This window comes from Notamacropus eugenii, chromosome 1, assembly GCF_028372415.1.
Source record: "Notamacropus eugenii isolate mMacEug1 chromosome 1, mMacEug1.pri_v2, whole genome shotgun sequence".
Lineage (NCBI taxonomy): Eukaryota > Metazoa > Chordata > Mammalia > Diprotodontia > Macropodidae > Notamacropus > Notamacropus eugenii.
In genome coordinates this window covers 172,709,418-172,734,271 of record NC_092872.1, presented here as the reverse complement: position 1 = coordinate 172,734,271, position 24,854 = coordinate 172,709,418, and the positions used below count along the sequence as shown (strand labels likewise).

Genomic DNA, 24,854 nt, shown 5'->3' with positions numbered 1-24,854 from the left:
CTTATGATTTACCTTTCCTGTTTACCTTTTCATGCTTCTCTTGATTCTTGTGTTTGAAAGTCAAACTTTCTATTCAGCTCTGGTCTTTTCATCAAAAATGCTTGAAAGTGCTCTATTTCATTGAATGACCATTTCTTTCCCTGAAGTATTATACTCAGTTTTGCTGGGTAGGTGATTCCTGGTTTTAATCCTAGTTCCCTTGACTTCTGGAATATCATATTCCAAGACCCTTAATGTAGAAGTTGCTAGACCTTATGTTATCCTGATTGTACTTCCACAATATTTGAATTGTTTCTTTCTGACTGCTTGCAATATTTTCTCCTTGACTTGGGAACTCTGGAATTTGGCTACAATATTCCTAGGAGTTTTTCTTTTTGGATTTCTTTCAGGAGGTGATCAATGGATTCTTCCAAAATTTATTTTACCCTCTGGTTCTAGAATATCAGGACAGTTTTCCTTGATAATTTCATGAAAGATGATATCTAGGTTCTTTTTTTGATCATGGCTTTCAAGTAGTCCCATAATTTTTGAATTATCTCCCCTGGATCTATTTTCCAGGTCAGTTGCTTTTCCAATGAGATATTTCACATTGTTTTCTATATTTTCATTCTTTTGGTTTTGTTTTGTAATTTCTTGGTTTCTCATAAAGTTATTAGTTTCCATGTGTTCCATTCTAATTTTTAAAGAACAATTTTCTTCCGTGAGCTTTTGAACTTACTTTTCCATTTGGCTAATTCTGCTTTTTAAAGCATTCTTCTCCTCATTGACTTTTTGGACCTTTCTTGCCAATTGAGTTAGCCTATTTTTAAAGGGGTCATTTTCTTCAGCATTTTTTGGGGTCTCCTTTAGCAAGTTGTTGGCTCGCTTCTCATGATTTTCTTGCATCATTCTCATTTCTCTTCCCAATTTTTCCTCCACCTCTCTTACTTGATTTGCAAAATCCTTTTTGGGCTCTTCCATGGCCTGAGACCATTGCATATTTTTTTTGGAGGTTCTGGATGCAGAAGCCTTGACTTTTAGATCTTCCTCTGGTAGTATGCATTGTTCTTTCTCTTCTGAAAGGATGGAAGAAAATACCTGTTCACCAAGAAAGTAGCCTTCTATAGTCTTATTTTTTCCCCTTTTTTGGGCATTTTCCCAGCCTGTTGTTTGACTTCTGAGTTCTCTGTCAAGAGGAGGGTATACTCTGGGGACCTATAAGTTCTCAGTTCCTCTAAGATGACCCAATCATGGGAGAAGAGTTTACTCCTCTCCTGGCCTGTACTCTGATCTGGGAGCAACCACAAGCTTTTCTGCACAGGATCTGCGAGCAGAATTCCCTCTCCAGAGCCTCCACCAGCTCCACCATCCAGTGTTCCTCCTCACCCCAGGACAGCCACTCAGGGTTGAAATCCAGATCAGCAGCTCAGTTCCCCCAGGGTCTTTAGGCTGAGTGCTCCAAAAATGGATGTTGCTGCAGTGTGGTGACTGCTGCAGGCGGGTCCAGAACATGTTCCCTTCTCACCCAGGTGAAAGAGCTTTCTCACTGACTTTTGAAGCTGCCTTTGGCATTTGTGGATTGAGCAATCTGAGAACTCTAGGCTACTGCCTGGGATTCCGCTCTGAAGCCTGTTCCAATCCTGTCTGTGCTGCACTTCGTGGCCAAGGCTAGGCTGCACTCTGCTCTAAGGCTGGTGTGACAGACTGTTTCTGTTGGCCTTCTAGGCTGTCTTGGCCTGACAATCTCTTTCACTCTGTCTTTTTGTGGCTTCTGCTGCTCTGTAATTTGTTTGGAATCATTTTTTACAGTTATTTTATGGGCTATGGGGGAGAGCTTCTACAGGTCCATCCTTCTACTCTGTCATCTTGGCTCCACCCCACTTTTTCAACCTCTCTTAATGCTCTGCTCATTCACTTGAAAGCAGAAACCTGGGGCACTCCTACTACCTCCTGATGTTGATTCCCTGGCTATAACCTTCTCTAATACGCAACAGAAATTCATTCATTCCATTCTTTATTCAATCTACCCAAACACATATACAAGAAGAATATATACTAGGTCTAGAAGAAAGAAATGTTTCTTGCTCCTCACTGCCACTTCTAGATTCTTTTACTAACAACTTCATTCACTAATTTCTCCTATTTTGAGATTCACTCCAACGAGACTCATTACCAGAGTCTGGTGGCTATTCTATTGGCTCCTAAGTCATTCTCTCTCCTATCTCTGAGGACTTAATACCTGATTCAGTCTTCCTCTACACTTTCAATTTACATGCTAATGTCCCTTCAAGCATCTTTACTTCCCAATTCCTCAACCACCAGATCTCCCATGATCTGCATTGTTACACTATCCAAGCACACAAAAGGATGGCCATAACATTGACTTCTTCATCACTTTGAATTTTATTTCCCCTAAACCCACTCTTCATCCTCACAGAATCCTCTACTCATTCCAATTCAAGAGGTTATCTCCCCTGCCCTGATCTCACTTCCTGCCCTTCAACCTTATGGTTAAGCAGCTCAATTTTGCACTATCATCTACCCCTTACTCCCTTGTCAGCTTGCTATCACTTTCCAAATTTGAACCTTGAATTACTTCTACCACCTACCTATTTCACTCCTACATCTACTACTGAATGCAGATGGAGGAAGTCATACAATCATGTTAACTCGATCCACCTTCAATTTATGTTATCTAATCTCACCTGGCTCCCCACTTTTGTTCTTCCCCAGTATACTCCCTTTCTGAATTGTTCCAAACCTTCTCTACCCTATCAAATTACCTTTCTTCTTAGCAGAGGACCTTGCCTCATCCTTTACCAAGGAAACTGAAGCCATCCCCCAATCCTTTGACTCTAATCCTCTATTGATCATGCCCTAGCCTCTCCTGCTTTGCTCCAATGTCTGAGAATGAAGTGGTCATTGTTCTTTACAAGGCTTTCTTGATCCCATCTTCTCCTGCCTCTTCCAGAAGCTTTCTTCTTTATACAGTCCCTCCTTCTCAACTTGAATCCCTCTTTAACCACTGGCTCCTTCCCTAAATATGTCCATCTCTCTCCAATCCTTTAAAAATCTTCAGTCAGTCAACAAGCATTTAAGTGTTTACTATGTTAAGCATTGTGCTAAGCACTACAGAGTAAAAGAAAGGCAAAACTAGTTCCTGTCCTCATAGAGTTTATATTCTAAGAAGAAATAACATGTAAACATGTAGGTATATTCAGGCTATATACAGAGTAAATGGAATCCATTCTGAGAAGAGACTGTATTAGCAGCTAGAGGGCCTGGGAAAGGCCTCTTACAGTGGATAAAATCAGGGAAACTAGGAGATAGAGGTAAGGGGGATTCACTTGATTCTACCATCCACTCAAATTAACATTCTATATCCCTTCTTCCTTTCACAGTCAAATTCCTAGGGAGGACCTTTCTATACTCCTTTCTTAGGACTCCTTTCCTCTACTTTCTCAACTCTGACTCAATTATCAACTCCTTGCAATCTAGCTTCTGATCTCATTACTTTCTTTTCTTCTTTTTACATATTCTTTGTGCTCTCTCATCTACTCTTATGAGTTCAATGATCATTTCTATGCAGATGACTTCCAAGTCAACAGCATATTACCAGCTTCCTATTGGACCAAGTGGATGTTCCATTAGGCATCTCAAGTTTAACAAGTCCAAAACAAATCATTATTCCTCTACCCCACCTTACTCTCCCACCCCTGCAATTTCTACTCCTCCTCATCACTTGTATCTATCTCCACTCATGCAGACATGGTCTTGGTTCAAGGCCTCCTTTCTTCTTCCCTGAATTCTTGCTATTAGCATCCTAATTGGTCTGCCAGCCTTTGATCTCATCCTTCTCCAATTTATTATCGCCACAATTTCCAAATTAATATTCCAAAGGCCTCTAGGATAAAATATGACCTTCTCTGTTTGGATTTTAAAGCCCTTTTTAATCTAGCTCCAGCCACCTTTTTAAGTTTGTCTTACGTTACTCTCCTTTACAAACTCTAAGTTCTAGCTAAACCAGAAATGTGCTCTCAATGCATAGCATTCCATTCTTACACCCATGATTTTACCCAACTTGTCTTCCATGCTTGTAACATGCTACCTCCTCACCTTAATCTCAAAGAATCCTTAGTTTTCTTCAAAGCTCAGCTCAATTACTACTTTCTGCTAGAATCTTGTCCTATTTACCCCAGGAGAGAAGATGATTCACTTGTCAAAACGTTTCACAATCACTGGACGAAAACTACATTGTGTGCCTGCCATGACCTGAGGAGGAAATTAACTGGACAGAAAACACCTACTAAGGAGAGCAACCTCTCAAGATGCCAAGGTATTTAAAAATCAATTCATTCCTTCCAATGCCTAAGTAAAGAACATAATTATCTTTCTCAATCCTGCAGTTTGCAAAGAAGAGTCAGAAATCTTTTTTGAAAAGAATGCTGCCCCAATTTTACATTTATCTCATATGGATGTGACTATATTCAAGACATATTATGAAAGATAAACCAAGAAGCTAGAATTAATGAAACCTGTTGCTGAATGGCCTCCTTCTTTACATTTCTTTGTATATCTACTTTGTATTTAATTTTCTGTGCACACATACCTGTCATCCTTCCCTCCCTCTGACAGAATATAAGCTTCTTGGCTAGGAACTTCATTTTGTCTATGTACACACATATGTCCAGCATAACAGGTACTTAATAAGTACTTACTGAATGAACAACTGTTCAGATAGTTGAGTACAATAAGGAGTCAACACTTTGCAAAGGAAAATCACTGGGTTTAACAGAAATAAGACTTGGATTCTAGTCCTGGTTGAGCCAAACAAAATAGCATAAATTCTACTCCCTAAAGTTTGTCAGCTTTATAGTAAAGATTCTTACTAAATGCTTTTGAAAAGAAAAAAATGATACCTCATATTTTTTACACAAATTCTGATAAGCATGCTTTCTGCTTTCTAGCCCATAACAGATTAGATGTTCTAGTCTAGAAGGGAAGAAAGGGAAGGAGAAATGGCAGTTAAGAGCAAGGTAGAAGACAGAAGCAGACTTGAGAATTACACAGCTGTCTGAAGTCATTTAGTTGGCTGTGCATTTTGTATTATCATACAGGGCAATATTTAATGGTCATAAAAATGACTCTTGAGTAAATAAGAAAAGGTGAAATCAAGTTCAATATCCTATATTTAGGAATGGAAGGAAGAATGTAATATATTTTGGAAAGATTTTCATCCAAGATGTTCAAAATTAACAAAAAGGTTTATGTCTTAAAGGAGAGATTAATCAGGAAATCTCAGTATTGGGACTAACTCTGGTATCCCAAACAATCAGTTATCTCTGCAAAGGTTCTAATCAAGGAGATGTTACTATATTCATGAGCTAGGTCATTCACTTGCAGGTGACTTGTACAGACATTTGCTCTATGGGACTTAGTAGTCACTATTCTCCATCAGTTTCAAGTCTAGATTCTACGCCAGCTAAAGCATCATTCTTATTACTTGGAATCCCAGTAGTGATGAGACCACTAAAGTCTGTATCCATCAGCCACTAACTCACCGAAACTGATTGATGTTCTTCTCTGAACTGGTACTTGACAAGGCTACCCAGAGTTGGTGGGGGACATATAATCAAGCGATAGGAAAGGATAATAAAGGGTCCACAGCCCTATATCTGGAATATTCGACTTCTAGATTACAATAGTGGTGATGATGACATCTTAAATAATAATAATAATAAATAAGTCATTTTTAAACCAATACACTATGATTGGTACACATGTATTGATTTATACATAAGGAATAGGGTTGAGCTAACTCAGGGGTTCTTAACCTTTTGGGTCATGAACTCCGTTATCAGTCTATCAAAGCCTAATAACAACCGCTTCTCAGAATAATGTTCTCAAATGCATAAAATGAAACACATAAGATCACATACGAAACTAATTATATTGCAATATAGTTATCAAAATATTTGTAAAAACAAGTTCATGGGCCCCAGGTTAAGGATCCCTGGGGTAGATCATCTCTACAGACTATGTGTTTCTGTGCCTAGTAGACTGATGCATGCTTTTACCAACCAACAATGATAAAAATTTAAGCAGCTCTTTAGAGTTATAATTTTATATTAATTAACTCACATGGGATACAATAAATCTTTGATATGAGGACTGTATGAATAATTATCTCATAGACGAAAAAAATGGCTCAGAAAAATTAAGTGATTCCAGAGAAGCTGGAATTCATACATTGTTTTCCTGACTCCAACCCGAAGGCTCTTTCCCCTAACTCAGGCAACCCTTCTTTTCAATTAAAGCATGTTGGTTATTTAAAAACCCAGACAGTACAAACTGAATCCATGGAACAACATGGCAATAAAATGACTGATGAATATATACCTTCATGGTACCCAGATATCACTAGAAGACAGAATGTGACTAAAGAGAGAAAAAGCCACATGAAGGAATATGGCAAGCTCGATGCAACAGGTCGGGCTAGGACGGTGAAAGGATGACACAGAACTAGCTGACAGGGTCTACAACCCGTTGAAACTATTCTACCCAGTGAGGCTGCACACAATTCAGCTAGAATGCCTGGTTGCAACACATGCCACCAAAGACCCTGAGAGCTAACAGAATAAGGACCTGAGTTATGATTCTTATTTAAATACTTAAAAAGTGACAGTGACCTCACTCAAAAGTAACAGTGCTCTCATTTTTTCCCCTCCATTTACAAAAAACAGTTGAGAGAACTAGTACAGCAGTGACTCATATTAAAGTGACGAAGCACATATTGTAATAGAAAGAACAATGTCTTTTGGGTCAGAAAATCTAACTTCAAATCCCAGTCCAGCTACTGGCTAGCTGCGTGAGCTGTGACCTCTCTGGGCTTCATTTTTTCCATCTCTAAAACAAGGGACTTGGAAGAGATGAGCCCTAACATCTTGTCCAAGTCTAATCCTAGGCTACTCCTATCTTATACATTATCTCTTTGGATCCTCATAACAAGCCTGTGAGTTGTATGTTTATGAGGACACAAAGATGGTCAAAGGTAGAGCATGAATTTCACCTCTGGTTTCTTGGGATCCACCCTTGTGTTCTTTCCAGGGGCTACAGCATCAGTGAGAATATCCTTTGTGTGCTCTGCAAAATGAAGTCTTATAGGAGCCTTAGAGCCAAGCTAGCCCAACCTGTACCATTTCTACAGCACGTACTACAAGCTAGGCAGTATGCTAAGTACTTTACAATTATCAACTCATTTAATAATAATAGCCAACACTGATATAGCATTTACTACGTGCCAGGCACTGTGCTAAGCACTTTATCAACATTATCTCATTTAATATAATAACAGCTAACATTGATGTGCCAGGCACTTTACAATTATGAAATCATTTAATAATTATTATAGCTAACATGTATATAGTGCTTCCTACGGGTCAGGCACTGTGCTAAGCACTTTTATCATCATTATCTGATTTAAGAATAATGACAGTGACAGCTAACATTCATATTGTACTATGTGTCAGACAGTATGCTAAGCACTTCACAGTTTTTATCTCATTTAATAATAGCTAGCATTTCTAGAACACTTACTGTGTGCCAGGCACTATGTTAAGCACATTATAATATTATTTCATTTAACAATAATAGCTAAATTTATGTATATACATATATATATGTATATATATACATATAGTGCTGAGGTGGGTGCTATTACTATCCCCATTTTACTGATGAGGAAACTGGGGCAGATAGAAGTTATCTGCCCAGGGTCACACAACCAATAAACACCTGAGGCTGGATTTGAACTCAGGTGTGCTTGGCTTCAGGTCCAGGGCTCTATGTACTATGGCTCCAGCAGCTCAGAAAGGTACAGTTCTCTAGAAAGTAACTAGGAGAACCAGGATTTGCGCTGACCACTCTTCCCTCTCTTCAGGGAAGAGGCCATTTATCCATTTCCTTTTCAAGAGCCCCAGCTCCTCTTCTCCCTCACCATGTCCTGGTGATGAGAAAAATTGTTGAATTTAAAAGTTGAAAAACCAATGGAAAAAAAACAACCTTTCTTGATTAACAGGAATGGAGAAAAAGCAGCCCTCTGCTTAACACATCAGTCCTCCAGTTTGTGCCGGTTCTCCAGACGAGCAAGAAGAGACAACTCTCCTTGAACCTGACAATGTTTGTCCAAGCACTGTTCTGCCTCCTTTATCTGCTACGACACAAGAATGATAATGGAAATTGCAGCCTTGGCTGGAAATCTGCATCTAGAATTCATGAAATATTTTTAGATCTAAAATATGAGAGAAAAACATAAACGGTCCGACAATGTTAGCATGCTTTGTATGCAGTAAAGCAAAACAAAGCAAGTTGTGTAAATACTTAAGAATGGAAAGGAACTGGCTCCAGCAAACATCTGGGATAACAGACCCAAGGAGGCTACAACTTCTAGTGAGAAAAATCAGCAGGAAGGTTACCAAGATGATAGCAATTTAAATTCCATTTGATACGCACATTCCAAGCACCTTCTGGAAACCAATTTTAAAACGCAATTATCTGTCGCTTAAGTGTTACTGTATAATTGGACAGCTTCCCAAAATGCCTAAGTCAAATAGATGTGGTTTTCTTTCATTAAAATACACCATTACGGTTTCAAGAAATAAACAACATTTTGTAAAACGACTTGGCAAAATAAGCAAAACAGCATTGGAAAACTGGCCCTTAAAAATAACCCCCCATTAGAGGGTAAGCTCTCTCAACAGCAGGGACTATCTTTTACTTTCTTTTGTATCCCCAATGCTTAGCACAGTGCCTGAGACCAGAGTAGGCAGTGAATGTTTATTGATTAACTGTGAAAAATAATTTACCATATTTATCTAGGTTATATAATATTGTTAGAAAATGGTTTGTTAGAATGCTCAAGATTTTATTTTCTGGCATCGGTATTTTAAATTGTTATTTCCTTTTTAAATTTTTTTTTTTGGAGAAGGGAGGTAAGGCAATGGGGGTTAAGTGACTTGCTCAAAGACATAAGGGTTTGAGGTCACAGTTGAACTCAGGTCCTCTGGACTCCAGGGCCACTGTTCTATTCACTGCACCACCTAGCGGCCCCTGAACTGTTATTTCCAAAGAGTAGCATGATGTCATCCTCCCAGTCCTTTATTAGAATAAGCCCACCTGTTATTAATTGTTAACCAGTCAGAGTTGATTGCAACGCTCTGGAATGCTCACTTTTCCAAAGGTATATAAGCAGTGAACCAGCCACCATGACTGTCTTTGGTCTAAGAGAGAGATGGCCAAATGACCATTCCTTTTGTTAATAAAATGCCAGCATTATTAATAAAATGATTAATTACCCAGAAATTATTTCCGCACAAATTAAGAAAAAATAAGTTATACAGTTGGAGAAGGGAAGTAGCTTCGATAGTTATAACAGTAACAATAATAACTTCTACTACGAGCTAGCTAGCATTTATATAGCTCCTTAAGATTTACAAAGTGCTTTGCAAATATCATCTCACATTTTATCCCTACAATAATCCTGGAAGGTAAGTTCTATAATTATCTCCATTTTGTTTGTTGTTACATCTGTTAGCCATGTCTGACTCTTCATGACCCCATCTGGAGTTTTCTGGGCAAAGATAGTGGAGTGGTTTGCCATTTCCTTTCCCAGCCCATTTTACAGATGAGGAAACTGAGGCAAACATGGTGACTTACCCAGAGTCATACAGCTAATAAGTGTCTGAGGCCAGATTTGAAATTGGGTCCTCCTAACTCCAAGCCCAGAGATCTAACCACTGGGCCAACCTAGTTGCCCTTATCCCCATCTTACAAATGATATAATAATCCCCTTTTTACAAATAAGGAAATAGACTGAGATGAAGTGACTTGCTCAGAGTTACAACGCTGGGCAGGATTTGAACTCAGGTTTTCCTGACCCCAGGTCCGATACTCTATGTACTACTACACCAGCTAATTGCCTGATTAATACCAACATTTTGGAAACAAACTAATCTTCTCTAGAATTAATGGAACACGGCCTGAACTTTATGCTTCACTGGACATCAAGGTGACTAACTACCTCTACCAAATCTTCTTCCAAGACAGTAACTCATAAGCATTCCCAGACAACAATGGGGTTTTTGCTCAATCTTCTTTTGCCAAGTGTCACAGGAAGTCAAAGTTTTGACTGTTATCACCTTTTGTACCTCTATTATGTTTTTATTGGCCAGTACATACAGTTCCAAATCATGGGTATTATTAATTCACTTGAGTTCAAGATTGTTTCATTCTTTGTATTCACGCTTGGTATATAGTAAGTATTTAATAACTGCTTACTGATTGATTCTGGGAAACTCTCTAACTTCTCTGCCTTTCAGTAACAGGATTCAGTCAAGTCAAAGGATCATAGCATTTAGCTTTTCCATCCATCTCCATATCTTTGTAGTGGATGCTTCCTCCATGCTGGGAAGGTTCTCTCCTCACTGACTGGAAAACTTGGCTTTCTTTAAGACTAAAGTGCCACCTTCAGCAAGAGACCTTTCTCAGTCTTCCCAGGATCTAGAACCTTCTCTCTAAAATTACCTTCCACCTACTCTATGTATTTTACATGCTTCTATTGATTACGTTTTTTCTCTTATTAGAATGCAAGTTCTATTAGGAAAGGGACTATTTTTCCTCTTTTTGAATCCTTTGTGTCCATCACAGTTTGTGGCATAAAGTAAGTGCTTATAAATGTCTGATGATTAACTGACTGACCTGGAAAAATCATGACTTTTAGATATTTTTAAGAACAAACTGGCTGGCATATGAGACTTTAATGTTGCTGGGATCCTATAATTATTACAGTGATTCAGCTGTGGTAGTCTGGAATTTTTTTGTGTTGATCTCCACATTTGTTTGGTGAGGCCCAGTGCAAAGAACACTGGTGTTCAAATTTTGCCTTTGACAATTACTACATATGTGACCAAGAGAAAGTCATTTTCTCACTGAGTCTTAGTTTCAATGTAAAATAAGTTAGGTTAGGCAGACTTTGAGGTATCTTTTAGCTCTAAGTCTATGATCCTATAAATCTATGAACCCTTTGGGGAAATCAGTCATTAGTCAACATGGCAGACAATGAGGTGGGAATCTGTGGTTGGGTTCTCTGCTACTCTGGAGTAGGAGACAGAAGATGTATTAAAATGAGGATTTTAGCACTGATGAAATGTCCTACGGATTTAGCCTAAGAATGAAGAATCTGAACCTGCATGACTAAGTTCAATTCCCTACTGCTTAGAAAGGCTGCTTAACAATTGGCATCCTATATGACATGATCCTCCCTGGATAGGAATGCAAAGCCACATCTCAATTTTTCACCCTTACCCTTGGTAAACTTCGGATAATTAATCTGATTTGTCCAAAGGCAAACTGCACCTTGCCTCCCCCTCCAACTTTAGGACCTTTGAGCCCCTAAAAAACATACAGGTATCTTTTCCCTTCTGTTCCCCCTCAATACCCTAGAAACTCTAGGGAAAAATAAGTAAACTATACAGTATCAAAAAACCAACACAGCTATGACTTTAACTAGTACTTTGCCAAAAATACCTAATAAAATGCTACGAATGTAGTGATCACTCAATAATTTTTTTTTATTTTTAGTTTTATAAGATTCTGAATTCCAAATGTGCCACTTGATAAATTTAACGGATAATGGAGAAGGACGATGATGATCATGACGATTACTGGACATCGTAGAAAGGGAATTTAGCTCTTACTATTTTAATTTCAAATGAAGGGTCCAATATATGCCCAAGTATTCACCTGTCTATAAGCCAGGACCTTGGAGCAGCTCTGGAGGCTCAGGGTATCATAAGCACTTCCTACTCAGGTTGATTACTAAGTCTGTAAGACCCCAGTATAACTCTGGGCCTGGTGTAGGGCTTCCACACAGCTCTATGATGTTCCTATGGAAGCCAAGTTCTATCTAGACGTACTACAAGTGGCTCAGTATCCCTGGGTGGCCTCAAATTGCAATCATTTCCATGGAAAGTTCCCAGAACTCCAGAGCTCATTGTAGGCTTGAAGAAGAAATGTGAGGAGGCAATTCAAAAGTAAATTCCCTGTATCTCGGTTTTGTATCTCTTCATCTATACAAAGGCACTGAGTTTCCTAGAACTATGAAAGTATCTAAAAAGTCTGCCCTAGCCAAGGCATACGCCCAATGCAGCTGCTTTGGCCACAAGGATTTTGTACAACTTTTACTCACAAAGCAATTAGTATTATCTCTATGTTATAAATGTATAATCTCTGCTATCAATGAGGAAAATAAAACTTAGTCATTAGACAATCATTTGTTGTTGTTATGCAGTCATTTCAGTCATGTCTGACTTTGTGACTCCATTTGGAGTTTTCTTGGCAGAGATACTGGAATGGTTTACCATGTCCTCCTCCAGTTCATTTTACAGATGAGGAAACTGAGGCAAACAGGTAAGTGACTTGCCCAGGGTCATACAGCTAGCATGTGTCTCAGGTCAAATTTGAACTCCAAAAATGCATGTTCTTGACCCCAAGCCCAACTCTCTGTTCACTGTGCCACTTAGCTGCCTGATCATTTATTAAGTACCTACCAAGTGGGCTAATCATGTAGCAAGAGAGAGGAATGATCAATGGACAATCTACAAACTCTTTCACTATTCACCCAAGGCTAAGCAATCTAAAGGAAGACCTCTTTCATGGTCCCTTAGACTTCATTCTCAAATAATAATTAATCAATTAATTAAATTATATGTCTGATAGACTTTGGAAAGCTGTACCACAGAACAAGAAAAGGTGGGTTCCAGGTCATTTGGTGAAACTCAAGAGTATTCTATACAACTGGGTTCAAAAAAAAAAGATTTAGGTTTTTATATAGGAATCTTGATTCCCAGGTTGTCAGAAAGGTAGAAAACGATGAACACAAAAGGGAGTCTTGGAACAAACAGCCATGAGGAGACACCAGAAGGAGAAAAATAAAACAATATAATATCAACAACATCAAAAACTAAAGAGCTCAGCTCTGTTGCCACTAGAAACAAAATGATTCATTGGTACCAGCCTCCATGACATGGGTGGATGACCACTTCTGAGGAAGCACAAATGCTTCATCCAGATTTGTGACTCCTGGGGAATTTACTGGCTTTCTTCACGTCAAGTAACACATATGATGTGTCTCATTGAACAGAACTCCATTGTTTGCTAGGTGCCCTCTTCTCTTGAGATTCTCAAATCCAACTCATCTACAATGTACGTGATGCAGTGTCGTAAACGAAGAAAAACATCTAGAATACTCTAATCTATGGCTAGAGCAAACCAAATCCAAATGGAGGCATCAAACTCTTGATTAGAGCTGGGGCATTTAGGAATGCAGAAGGATTTTGTTGGCATCCATGATCTAAAGAAGGTGGTTCATCGGGCAGCTAAGTGGTGCAGTAGATGGAATGCCAGGCTTAGCGTCAGAAAGACTCATCTTTCTGGGTCAAATCTGGCCTCAGACACTAGCTTACAGACTTACTAGCTGTGTGACCCTGGGCAAGTCATTATACCCTGCTTGTCTCAGTTTCCTTATTTGTAAAATGAGCTGGAGATGGAAACTCTAGTATGTTTGCCAAGAAAACTCCAACAAGGTCACAAAGAGTTAAACACAACTGAAGCAAATGAAAAACAACAAAAGGGGGTTGATGCAAGTGTTAATCTTCATGTTTGGTTGTTTGGGTTTTTTTTCTGTTTAATTTCAAGATCAATCACTCAAGTCATAAATATCTGACTGGATTCCCTACTGCAGAGACAATGGTTACATAAGAACTAGGGCAGCCGATCCAACCGTTTCATGGAACAAGAGTGCTATTCAATCTTCCTTGCTTTGCTTACCAAGCAAAATAAAAGACAGACATTTAGTATTAAGATTAAAAACTCAACAGAAGTAGGATTTTTTTTTTATTCCCTGTAGTCAACATATTAAAAAAGATGAATCGGTTAAGGAGAAAACCGTTATGTAACTTAATCTAGCAAGAATTATTTATGAAGAAAACAAGTACTGTGTGTTCAGCAATGTGTTAGATGCTGTCTGGCGCAGGGAAATAAAAAAATGTTCCCTGCCCTCAAGTGGCTTTATATCCAGTTGAAAGAAACAAGAATAAACTTTTATCCTTCCTCCTGTTCCTATATCGCGTGTAATGCTCTTTTTCTGCACATAACAATCAAAAACCAATCTGGGATGATATGGTAAGAACATGTTAACATAATCAAGATAGCTAATTTTGCAAGATAGTTGTAATTAAATGTCAGTTGAGAGGTGCAGATGGTGAGTGCCATGGTAATTTGCAGATGGAAGAGAATATGTTAGACTTCAATGATCCCAGAAGGCTTCACAGAACAGAGCTTGGGCTGGGCCTTAAATTATGAATAGGATTTAGACAGACAAAGAAAATGATGGAAGGCATAATAATACCATTTATGAACAGGAAAGTGAAAAATTCATGAAAGTGAAATTTTTTTGGTAGGGGAGAAGAGAGGAGAATGGAAACTAGAATGATAGGTGATGAGTCATTTTGGATAAGCACATAGAAATGTCTAAGAGTGAGAAATACTTAGGTGGATCTCAGATAAGAGGCAAAATATGAAGATATGGATTTCAGTTATCAACATTAAGAGAGCCGTTGACGCTACGAAAATAGATGAGTTCTAAAAGAAAAGAGAGACGCAAAAAAGACGGTATGAAAAGTATTGCTGAATACTACTTTCCAGAACTTGTTAAAATAATACAACCGGGGCAACTAAATAGCACAGTAGACGGAACACCGACCCTGGAGTTAGGAGGACCTGAGTTCAAATCCAGACTCAGACATTTACTAGCTGTGTGATCCTGGGTAAGTCACTTAACTCCAATTGCCTCCAAAAATTAAAATAATCCAACCAGCACAAAGGGAAGTAGGACCCATTGTGAGATCTAGACCTAGTAGGTCAGGTAGGTCACTGAGAGATACTTGACCCAGAAGTAAGAAGATTTGGATTCTAATTCTGCCTCTTTCATCTACCAGCTGTTTGACCTTGAGGAAGTCCGTCAATCTCTCCAATCCTCTGTTTCCTCATCTGATTTTTTAAAGTATTTAGGAGAAGGATTTGTATGAAATGATGAGCCTGTAGTAACTCACAAGATTATAAGCACTGAATGAGATAAATGCACATGAAAGTGCTTTAACTGTATGGTTTGTACAAATGGAAGGGCTTTATTGTAACTATTACTGAAAAATTTAGTAGCAACAACTACCCAGAGTCCCATTTTGTTTTTTTCTTACACATGTGTAGCAGGAAAATCAAATCAGTGTATTACACCATCTTTGGCCTGTTAGAGAAATATAGAAGCTGTTGAAATTGAAATGAGCAGAACTGCAAGTCAGCTTAAAATTTCTCACCAGTTTCCTACTCCTAAGTGTTATCAGACTGGAATTCGTCTCAGTCAAAGACTGATTCAATGCTAAAAGTATCTCTGTACTTTGGCCCCTGACTCACAGGGAGTTCAAGACAGCCAATCATAACAGGATCATGCATAGGAATTGTGTAAATGAGAATTCTGAAACCCGTTGAAATTGAGAATTTTGACTGTTTGACCCTTTTTAAACCATTATTTATCACTCTGAATACAAGATTGTAAACTCCAAGAGGTCAAGGACCATGTGTTATCTAAACTTTTCAATCTTTTCTCTCCTCTTCCCCACTCAAGCACCTAACATATTACTCTTTTTCTGAACATAATAGGTACTTTAAAATTAATGAATAATGAAAACACAGCCCAATACAGCCTTGATTTGGCTGACTTGGCTGGCTAGTCAGATATGGTGGAGAAATTGAGCTTTTGTCAAGCTGAATGATGCCTGACTCAAGGATATAAAGGATATTGTTTTATTGGAGAGATGACAGTACTAGGGGCATCTTGTTCTCAAGTAGTTTTTACTGGCACCCACAGTGCTTTCCCATTTTGATCTCGCCAATATTTGTCCTGTGGTGTTTTCACTGGTAATATTTAATTTGATTCTGCTCAAACATCTGGAGGACAGGTGTAGGATCCCCACTTTGGCAGAATTTGGAACATTCTGACACAGGTCTGAATATCATTGTATGTGCTGAAGGCATAGGACATAGGACAGCTTCAGTTCTTCTGATTCTGTGAAGCAGGCTTTTCTTTGCTATATGGTAGTTTCACATTTCAATAAAAGGAAAAGGAAAAACGATGAGGAAAGAGGGAGCAAAATCTGATAAGGAGCTTCCCTAAGTATCCTTTACAAATTGTTGATATTATGAAGGCACCGTATGCCGTTACTGCTGTAAGTAGCCCTTTATTTATGAAAACCCTTACTATTTCCCCCTGAAATTTAAAATGAGTAAAATTTAACCTTGACTATTTTGTAACCAAGAAAGCATTCAGAATGCCTAGAAACCATAATGCCTGTATAGGTCACTTAGGTGCCTAATCTTATACTGCCTAGCATGCAACATTCTATGTTTTCTCAGCAGATCTCACAATAGGGGTTTCACCAAGGAGTTGTTTTCCAGGATTCCATAGATACTACTGCTGGAAAGAAAAAGATCTTTTGGAGACCATGGAGCTTAATGATAAATGGATCCCACTAAACCAAAGGGGGAGGGGAAATAGGTTACAATAAAAAAAATCAAGTAGGCTTTAGATATGAATGTCATTCTCCACTAAAATGCATATTTTTTTGTATATTTCCAAATTTGGAGATCTTGTCTTTGGAGAAATGTCTTATCAGTTTTCAGGAATGGAATGCTGCCCATTAGCAAGTAATGTACTGATATATTGACAGAACTGCAGAAATTTAGTGGGAAGGGACGTCAGCAGTCATCTAACTCAAACCATACCTGAAAGAAATCTCCGCTCTTGTTTACCCAACAAGGAGTCATCCAGACTCTTCTTGAAGCCCTCCAGTGAGGGGTATCCACCATTTTCTAAGGCAGTCCATTCAACATTTGGACAGCTCCAATGGTTAGGGAGTTTTTGGCGACATAAAGTTTATATTTGCCTCTTTGTAACTTCTTCTGGTCATTCCTGGTTCTTTCCTCTTGGACAAACAGAACAAAACTTCCCCATCTTCCCCATGACAGCCCTTCGATTTCTAAAGAGAGATATCAAGTCACCCTTAAGTCTTATCATTCCTAAGCTAAACACTGCCAGTTTCTTCCTCCGATCCTCATATATTTGTTATTTAACATGTATGTTGGTATTCAACCCTATGTCAGAATGTGCTGGATTCTGCCAAGTGGGGATCTCACACCCACTCACCTAATGTTCAGGCAGAATCAAATTACATATTAAGTCCATATGCCAAGGACAGAAGGTCTTCCAATATCCTGGATATTCTTCTGAATGCTCTACAGCAGTAGTGTCAAACTCAAATAAAAACAGTACCCTGTGGGTTACATATTGACTCAGAAAATCTATTTATGTTGTATTGTATTTGCACATAATTTGCTAAACATTTCCCAATTATGTTTTTCTAGGGAGTTTTTCAGCCTGGGCTGTGAATCTGACACCTCTGCTCTACAGTTTATCAATGTCCTCCTTAAAAGGAGAAGCCCAGGACCAAGAACAACTTTGTAGATGTGGGACTATAACCACTTTCCTCCAAAGTGGTATCTTGCTTTCTATCATGAGATTCTTTTAATTATAACACTATTGTATAATGCTAATATATAGATAGCATGGTATAGTTTTTAAAAAGCAAATAAAATTAGAATAAGCAACAGGAAATCTAATCATAAGATACCTCAATATAGTGTTCTAAGATCTTCATTTGGCTAACCCAACTCAACTAACTGGCTAGTGTGACATAAAAGTGTGAAAGTCCTAATCCTGATTTTGCCCCTAAATAGCTACATGACCTTAGACAAGTCACCCCAACAATATGGATATTGATTTCTTCAGCTGTATAATGAGAGAGTTGGGTTACATGACCTCTATAATCTCTTTTCAGTGCAGTAGATAGGGTGCAGGGCCTGAAATCAGGCAGATTTATTTTCTTGAGTTCAAATCTGGCCTCAGACATTTATTAGCTGGGTGATGCTGGACATGTCATCCAACCCTGTTTGCCTCAGCTGCCTCATCTGTAAATTAAGCTGCAGAAGGAATTTACAAGCTACTCCAGGATCTTCACCAAGAAAATTCCAAATGGAGTCAGACATGACTGAAACAACTGAACAGCAACACATACCTTTCAGCTGTAAAATTACTGCCATTATGAGGCATCATCTCACAATTGGGACCCTTCCTGTATTAAAGTAACTGCTGTGGATTATATTCAATGAATATTGATTGACAATGACCAGGGAAAGCGGAATGAATGGTGAATATCCCACAAACGACGGTGTCCATGAAAGTGCATGACTGCGGTACCAGAGAAAAATAGCAAATAAAAATTAATTCTTTATTATAATCTTAATCTTCACCAGGTACCCCTCAAGTGTCACATTAATGACAAGAAATGACCCCCAGTATTTATTCCATTCCTCCCCACCAAAAAGTTATCCAAAGATAATAAATAATATCTTTAAAGAAAAAAAGAATGAGGGAAAAATCAGCAAAACTGATTGATCAATACAGCAAAAAATTCTGAACCTCCCATCTCTGCCCCGGGACGGGGATGTCTTCTCATACCTCTGCTTTGGAGAACAAGTTTGTTCTTCGTCATTTTGCAATATTTACTTTTGATTGTTCTGCAGTGGTTCTTTCCCTTTACACTCGTACATGTATATTGTTTTACTGGCCATTTTTATTTCACTCTGCATCAGATCCTATAAATCTTTCAATATTTCTCTTTATATGTCAGTAATATTCCATTATATTTGTGTCCTACAGTTTGCTCATCTATTCCCCATCCATGAGCAGAGAGTCTGTTTCAAATTATTTGTTATAAAAATACTGCTATAAATGTTTTCGTATATATGGGAACTTTTTTCTTATCAATGACATTCTTGAGGTATAAACCAGGGAGCAGAATCATTGGGTGGGATGATTTTAGTCACTTTATTTGCATAATTTCAAATTGTATTCATCATACTGATTCACAGATCTACCAACAATGTGCTACTGTGCCTATCGTTCCACAACTCTTCCAATATTATATGGCCATCATTTTTATTTCTTTGCCAATTTTCTGGGATGAGTTAGACCTTCTGGGTTGTTTTGATTTTCATCTCTTATTATTAGTGATTTGGAGCGTTCTTTCACATTGTTGTTAATGGTCTGCAACTCTTTTGAGACCCATTTCTTCATATCATTTTACCACTCATCTACTGAGGAATTGTTATACATGCATAGATGCATACACACATGTTTACCTATAACATAATGCTATCTATCTACTAGCACATAGCCCTTAGCATATATATATAGCCTGCATATAGAGTGTGTATATATATATATATATATATATATATATATATAGCCTATATATCTAGTAACATAGCCCTTGCCATAATGCCATATATCTAGTAGTAAATAATGAATGCTTATCTATGATGATGATGATTCACAACACAGGTGTCACTTAAGGGACAAATAATCAGGGGAAGACATCTAGGAAAATATTCTACTATGATGATTCTGATCCATTTTACTGTCTAGAAACTTTTAGAAGTGCCATATGACACTTCTATTAAGACTGAATGAGACTTTTTCAGGCAAGGATATGCACATATGGGTCAAGACTCAATTAGACATTTATATATATACAATCTATAAGTATATATACCTATATGTGTATACGGTTAATAGTATCTGTATTCTAGTGGAAGACTATTTTAGGGGATAGCAAATTAAGGTGAAGAAAAATCTTCTATTGGTATAGTGGAGTGTGAGGGCAGGACCGGAAATAAATGATACCAGCTAGCACAGGCCATATTTAGTAAAGAAGCCTGGTCCATAGGTTTTGTGGGAGCTATTGTGATGGCCTCAGTTTAGTGAAAAGAGGAGAAAGATAAGTAGGAGAGGTTGCCTAGGAACTGGTAGCATCACCAGCTGATCACTGGTGCCCTGTGCTTGAGACGGATCCACTGACACGCACACAGACACACAGACACACACAGACACACAGACACAGACACACAGACACACAGACACACACACACAGACACACAGACACACAGACACACACAGACACACAGACACACACAGACACACACAGACACACACACACACACACACACACACACACACACACACACCCCTCTTCCTGCATGGCACTCCCTGAATTGTACTAGCACTTGAAACAATGACATATGTTTTCAAACATTTTTTAAATGTGTTATCAACATAAAGTGCTATTGTAGAGAAATAGGTGTTTATGTAGACTGAAGTAATAACACTTCATTATAACTATTCTTATTGTGTTGAAACACTTACAAATTCCCAACAGATTTCCTGGGCTGTGTTCAAGGAGTAATAAGCAGCCAGTATCTCTGCAGTTTATAGTAATCCATGCAGTTTATCTGATAGCTGGTGAAGTTAAAGAGTTCAATGTAAATGCTACTCCATCATCATCTTCCTAGGGATCTTCTCTGGAGGATAACATTTCATCAGTGTCCCTGCTCTCAATAATAAATGCCCTATACTTGTATATTGCTTTTTAAACTTTTCTAAGATTTACATAGTTTAAGAAAATAGAAAATATGGGAGTTTAAAAAGACTAGAAATCACCTGGACCAGCTGTATCAAACAGGTGTTCACAACTCTTGAGAGTAACCCAAACTAGAGTAAGATGTAGTTCCTATCTGATTTTAATGTGTTGATGTATTAATATACCAATTAATATGAATAATTATAATAATATTACATGAATCAGTAACAGTATAATAATATTATAATAACATAATAGTTAACAATAATAATACTGGTATATAAACATACATAGCTTTCTAAGTCAATATGTAGCTCACAGGGATCCTTATATACAGTTTAGTGACACTTATTCCTATTTGAGTTTGACCCCACTGATCTAGACCAACTTCCCAGTTCCCTTTTACAGCACCCTGGAGAGGGACGCATGAAATCTCTCCTTGAACATTCCTTGGGGCAGAGAATTTAGTAACTCAGGAGGCCTCTCACTGTGTTGTTGGACAACTTGAATTATGAGCTGAGCTCAAATCTGCCTCCAAGTAACTTCATCCCATTTATCTAAGTCTTCTACTCTGGAACAAGAGAATGTCTACCTCCTCGGACAGCTTATCGTCTCCTAAGAATATGAAGATAGTTCTTGTATCTTCTCCAATTATATCTTCCTGAGTAGATATACCTAGTTTTATTCAATCATATTGCTCTCATCTGATAGATTCCAAAAATCCTATAAATGTCAATGACTACAATCTGGTCACTCTCTGGTGTGTCAGTGTCCCTAAGCATGAAGAGTAGGGTGGGGGAAAAGTATATTCTTTAGCTTTAGAAGCTGAAGACAGGAACTGATACCTTCTTACTGTTGACTATCTTCAATGTACCCCATTGTGTCCCCCATTAGACAGTGAGTTTCTTGAGAGTATGGACTGTCATCTCCCTTTCTTTGTTATCACTAGTGTTTAGCCTAGTGCCTGGCACTTAGGAGATACTAATTAAATGTTTACTCACTGACTGAGAGGCACCATGTCACCAGTTGAATATAAGCAACTGTTTTAAAAAGTACTGTAAGACAGGGTTCAAATAATGAGATTCAAATGATACTAAGGGTCTTTGAGGTGAGGTGATATAAGCTATATCTCCTTAATAAAAAAGTTATGTTGTTATTCAGTCATTGATTAACCTTCATGATCCCATTTGGGGTTTTCTTGGCAGAGATATTGGAGTGGTTTGCAATTTCCTTCTCCAGCTCATTTTACAGATGAGGAAACTGAGGCAAACAGGGTTAAGTGACTTGCCCAGGGTCACACAGCTACTAAGTGTCTGAGGCCAGATTTGAACTCAGATCTTCCTGACTCCAGGCCTGGAGCTCTATCCACTGTGACACATTGATGCCCCTAATAAAAAGTTACAGTAGAGTCCTATAAAGTCCTGAAGATATACAGATTTTTGACTTCTTTCTTATGAGGAATCAAAGTTACATAAATATGAAGTAACCAAGCATAGCTAACTATCTCCTAAAGGAGAAACATAACAATTCACCCTACCAGAAGAGGTATCACAGTGAAGGAATCTGGTTTTGCCCTGTCTTGAAATGATAATAATCTCTGATTATTATCTGATAATCTGATCTATCTTTATAAATGCCACAAAAATAAAGTCCACCGTATTACACTCCGAAAGTCAAAGCTTTGACAGCATCTAATTCAACAGCTATAAGTGCTTTGCAAACTATAAAGTAAGGCACAAATGCTACCTATGATTAGTATCATTGGACTTATAATTAAGTATAACACAGAATGTTTATTATCTATAACTATTAATTACTGCATTATTTTTAAAGGCAGTGTAGCATGGTAGATAGTGCTGAACTTGAAGTCAGGAAGATCTGAGTTCTAATTCCACCTCAAACACTTACTAGCTACGTGGCATTCTCTACGCTTCAATTTCCTTATCTATAAAATGGGGATAACCTATAAACTTAAAACAATTATCTCACAAGATTATTGTGAAGGATTAAATGAGACGGCATATGTAAAGCTGTTTGCAAAACCATAAAGCTATATTTAATGTCAGTTGCTATTACTGTTATTAAGGAAAAGGAGAAAAATACCTGTAAAATGTTTGTAATGTAACAGACAAAGAAAAATGACCAGCTGATTACTAATGGAAGCATTTAATTGAGAAATGCCTCAAATGTCCTTTTTTCTTTTAGTAGCTTAGCTTTTTTATGGAAATAACCCAGAATATTGCCTCAACTCTCCAATTCTGTTTGCCTGTGGAGCGATAGGTCCAAAGTGGGATCACACTACAAGATAACAGCCTGGAATGGGGAAATGTGAATCACAATGAAAGCTAAGGTAGACAATGCAGAAATGAGGGTAACACAGATATTGGTATCAAAATAAAAAATTAGACATTAGTGCACATTGTGAACACAGAATGGAACAAAATAAATATTTTAATGGCAGTCACCACCTAGAAGAAAGGATAAATACTATATGGTGCTACCTTTATTTTCTCTTCATTATATACCATGTCAACTTGTTCTTAAACCACTTTCATAAGAATACATGAAAAAATATGTTCGTATCTTTCTCTATCTCCATTTGAAATATTAACTCTTCAAGAAATTATTTTGAAGTGACTCCATAAAGTTTTTTTCTAAGCCAGGGGCTAGGGACAGTCCTCGGATGAAGAACAGAAAGTCGCTATTCATAAATAAAGCATTGATAAGAAGACAGAGTGAAAATATAAGCAGCTTCTCAGAAAAAGGGAGTCAGAAGAAAGCTGGAAGAGAAATTTTCTAATTAGCAAAAAACATTGCCAAGAGACAGAAACACTGTCTCGCTTTTCTTTTGACTATTTCATACAAAAAGAGGAAAGAGATGATTTTACAAAAATCTATTGAAAATTGCTTCAGAAACAATATTTGAAAGAGGGTAATAAGCTATGAAAATAATTCTTTAAGTCCTAGGGTAAGACCAGAGTGAGATAGTTATAACAACAGCTGTTAAAGATTAGTGAAAAATGTATCAATTATTCACGTGTTTGTCTCCTTAAGAGTGACATACAGGCTATTTTGCTATTTAATATTGACTACGATGCTCTATTTTTATATATTCCTGTAACTAAGCCCTGAATATGCCATTACTGTGATCTACATCACAGATAAAACTATGAACCTCCTGCATAAAAAAAAAAAAAAAAAAAAAAAAAAAGGGCAGTTAGTTAGCATAGTGGATAGACTAGATGTGGAATTAGGAAGACCCGTTTGAATTCGACCTATTTACTAGATGCATGACTTTGGACAAGTCACTTAACTTCTCTGGACCTCAGTTTACTCATCTGCAAAATGAAAGGTTTCAACATCATGACCTTTAAGGTCTCTTCTTACTCCGAATCTATGACACTATGATCTTTTACTTCACACTAGGTGGCTATTATTACAATTCTACCACCAACTGATATCAGTATTCAGAAGAAAATTCCTGGGAAGTGGAGGGTAGGAAAGCAATCTACCAAGTATAGAATTCATAAACCCAAGTGATGGCAAAGTCACCCATTCTAAGTCAGTCCTTAAGCTACAAGCAGCTTTGCATTACTCTGGTCTTCCTTGTAACTAGTTCTGAATGATAAAATAAGCCTTGGATAAAGGGAATTGTATTAAAAAACAAAGCACTATAGAGATCACTGACCTGTCATTGAGTTTTCAGACGTGCAGAGCTGCTCTCTCAGTTTTTCCACATCATCCGGATGAACCTGTTCGTAGAGGGTGCTACCGAACCACTCGGACTGGGGTTGGTTCAGAACTGGCGTGACTGAATCAGACACATAGATAACTCTCCCAGTTTCAGCAGCAACTACAAACAGAAATCCATCAGCAGCCTCGAGAATGAGATGTTTTAGTTCCTTGGAAGAAGAGATCACAATTAGGAAACTCAAAAAAGCAAAGACAAATACAAGCTCACAGTCACTTTATTTGTGACACCATTCCAATAAATGGATCACTTAGAACACATATACCACTCAATTTGTTTAGCAAAGGAGACTGGTGATTTGTTTTCCCCTCCCCCACTTTCTTTTTGGGCAAAGTTAACCTCAGGAACTTGGATACAATTAGCACAGCACCTGGCACGTAGTAGGTTCTTTATAAATGTTTACTGACTCAACGGTATGGAATGGGCTCATTCACCTAGTACAGAACCATTACTAGCACCGATTCTGTTCATAGCAGCAA

The 24,854-nt window shown here is 37.9% G+C and overlaps 1 protein-coding gene across 6 annotated transcripts in view; it reads right to left on the bottom strand.

The window, feature by feature from the left end:
• Window positions 1-24,854, bottom strand: part of ARNT2 (aryl hydrocarbon receptor nuclear translocator 2) — a 371,710-nt gene that overhangs the window by 130,863 nt on the left and 215,993 nt on the right. For all 6 annotated transcript variants that reach the window (XM_072619163.1, XM_072619149.1, XM_072619140.1 and 3 more), the window contains one exon: window positions 24,313-24,526. In XM_072619163.1, the coding sequence (XP_072475264.1) occupies window positions 24,313-24,526 (214 nt within the window). The remainder of the gene's footprint in view (window positions 1-24,312; window positions 24,527-24,854) is intronic.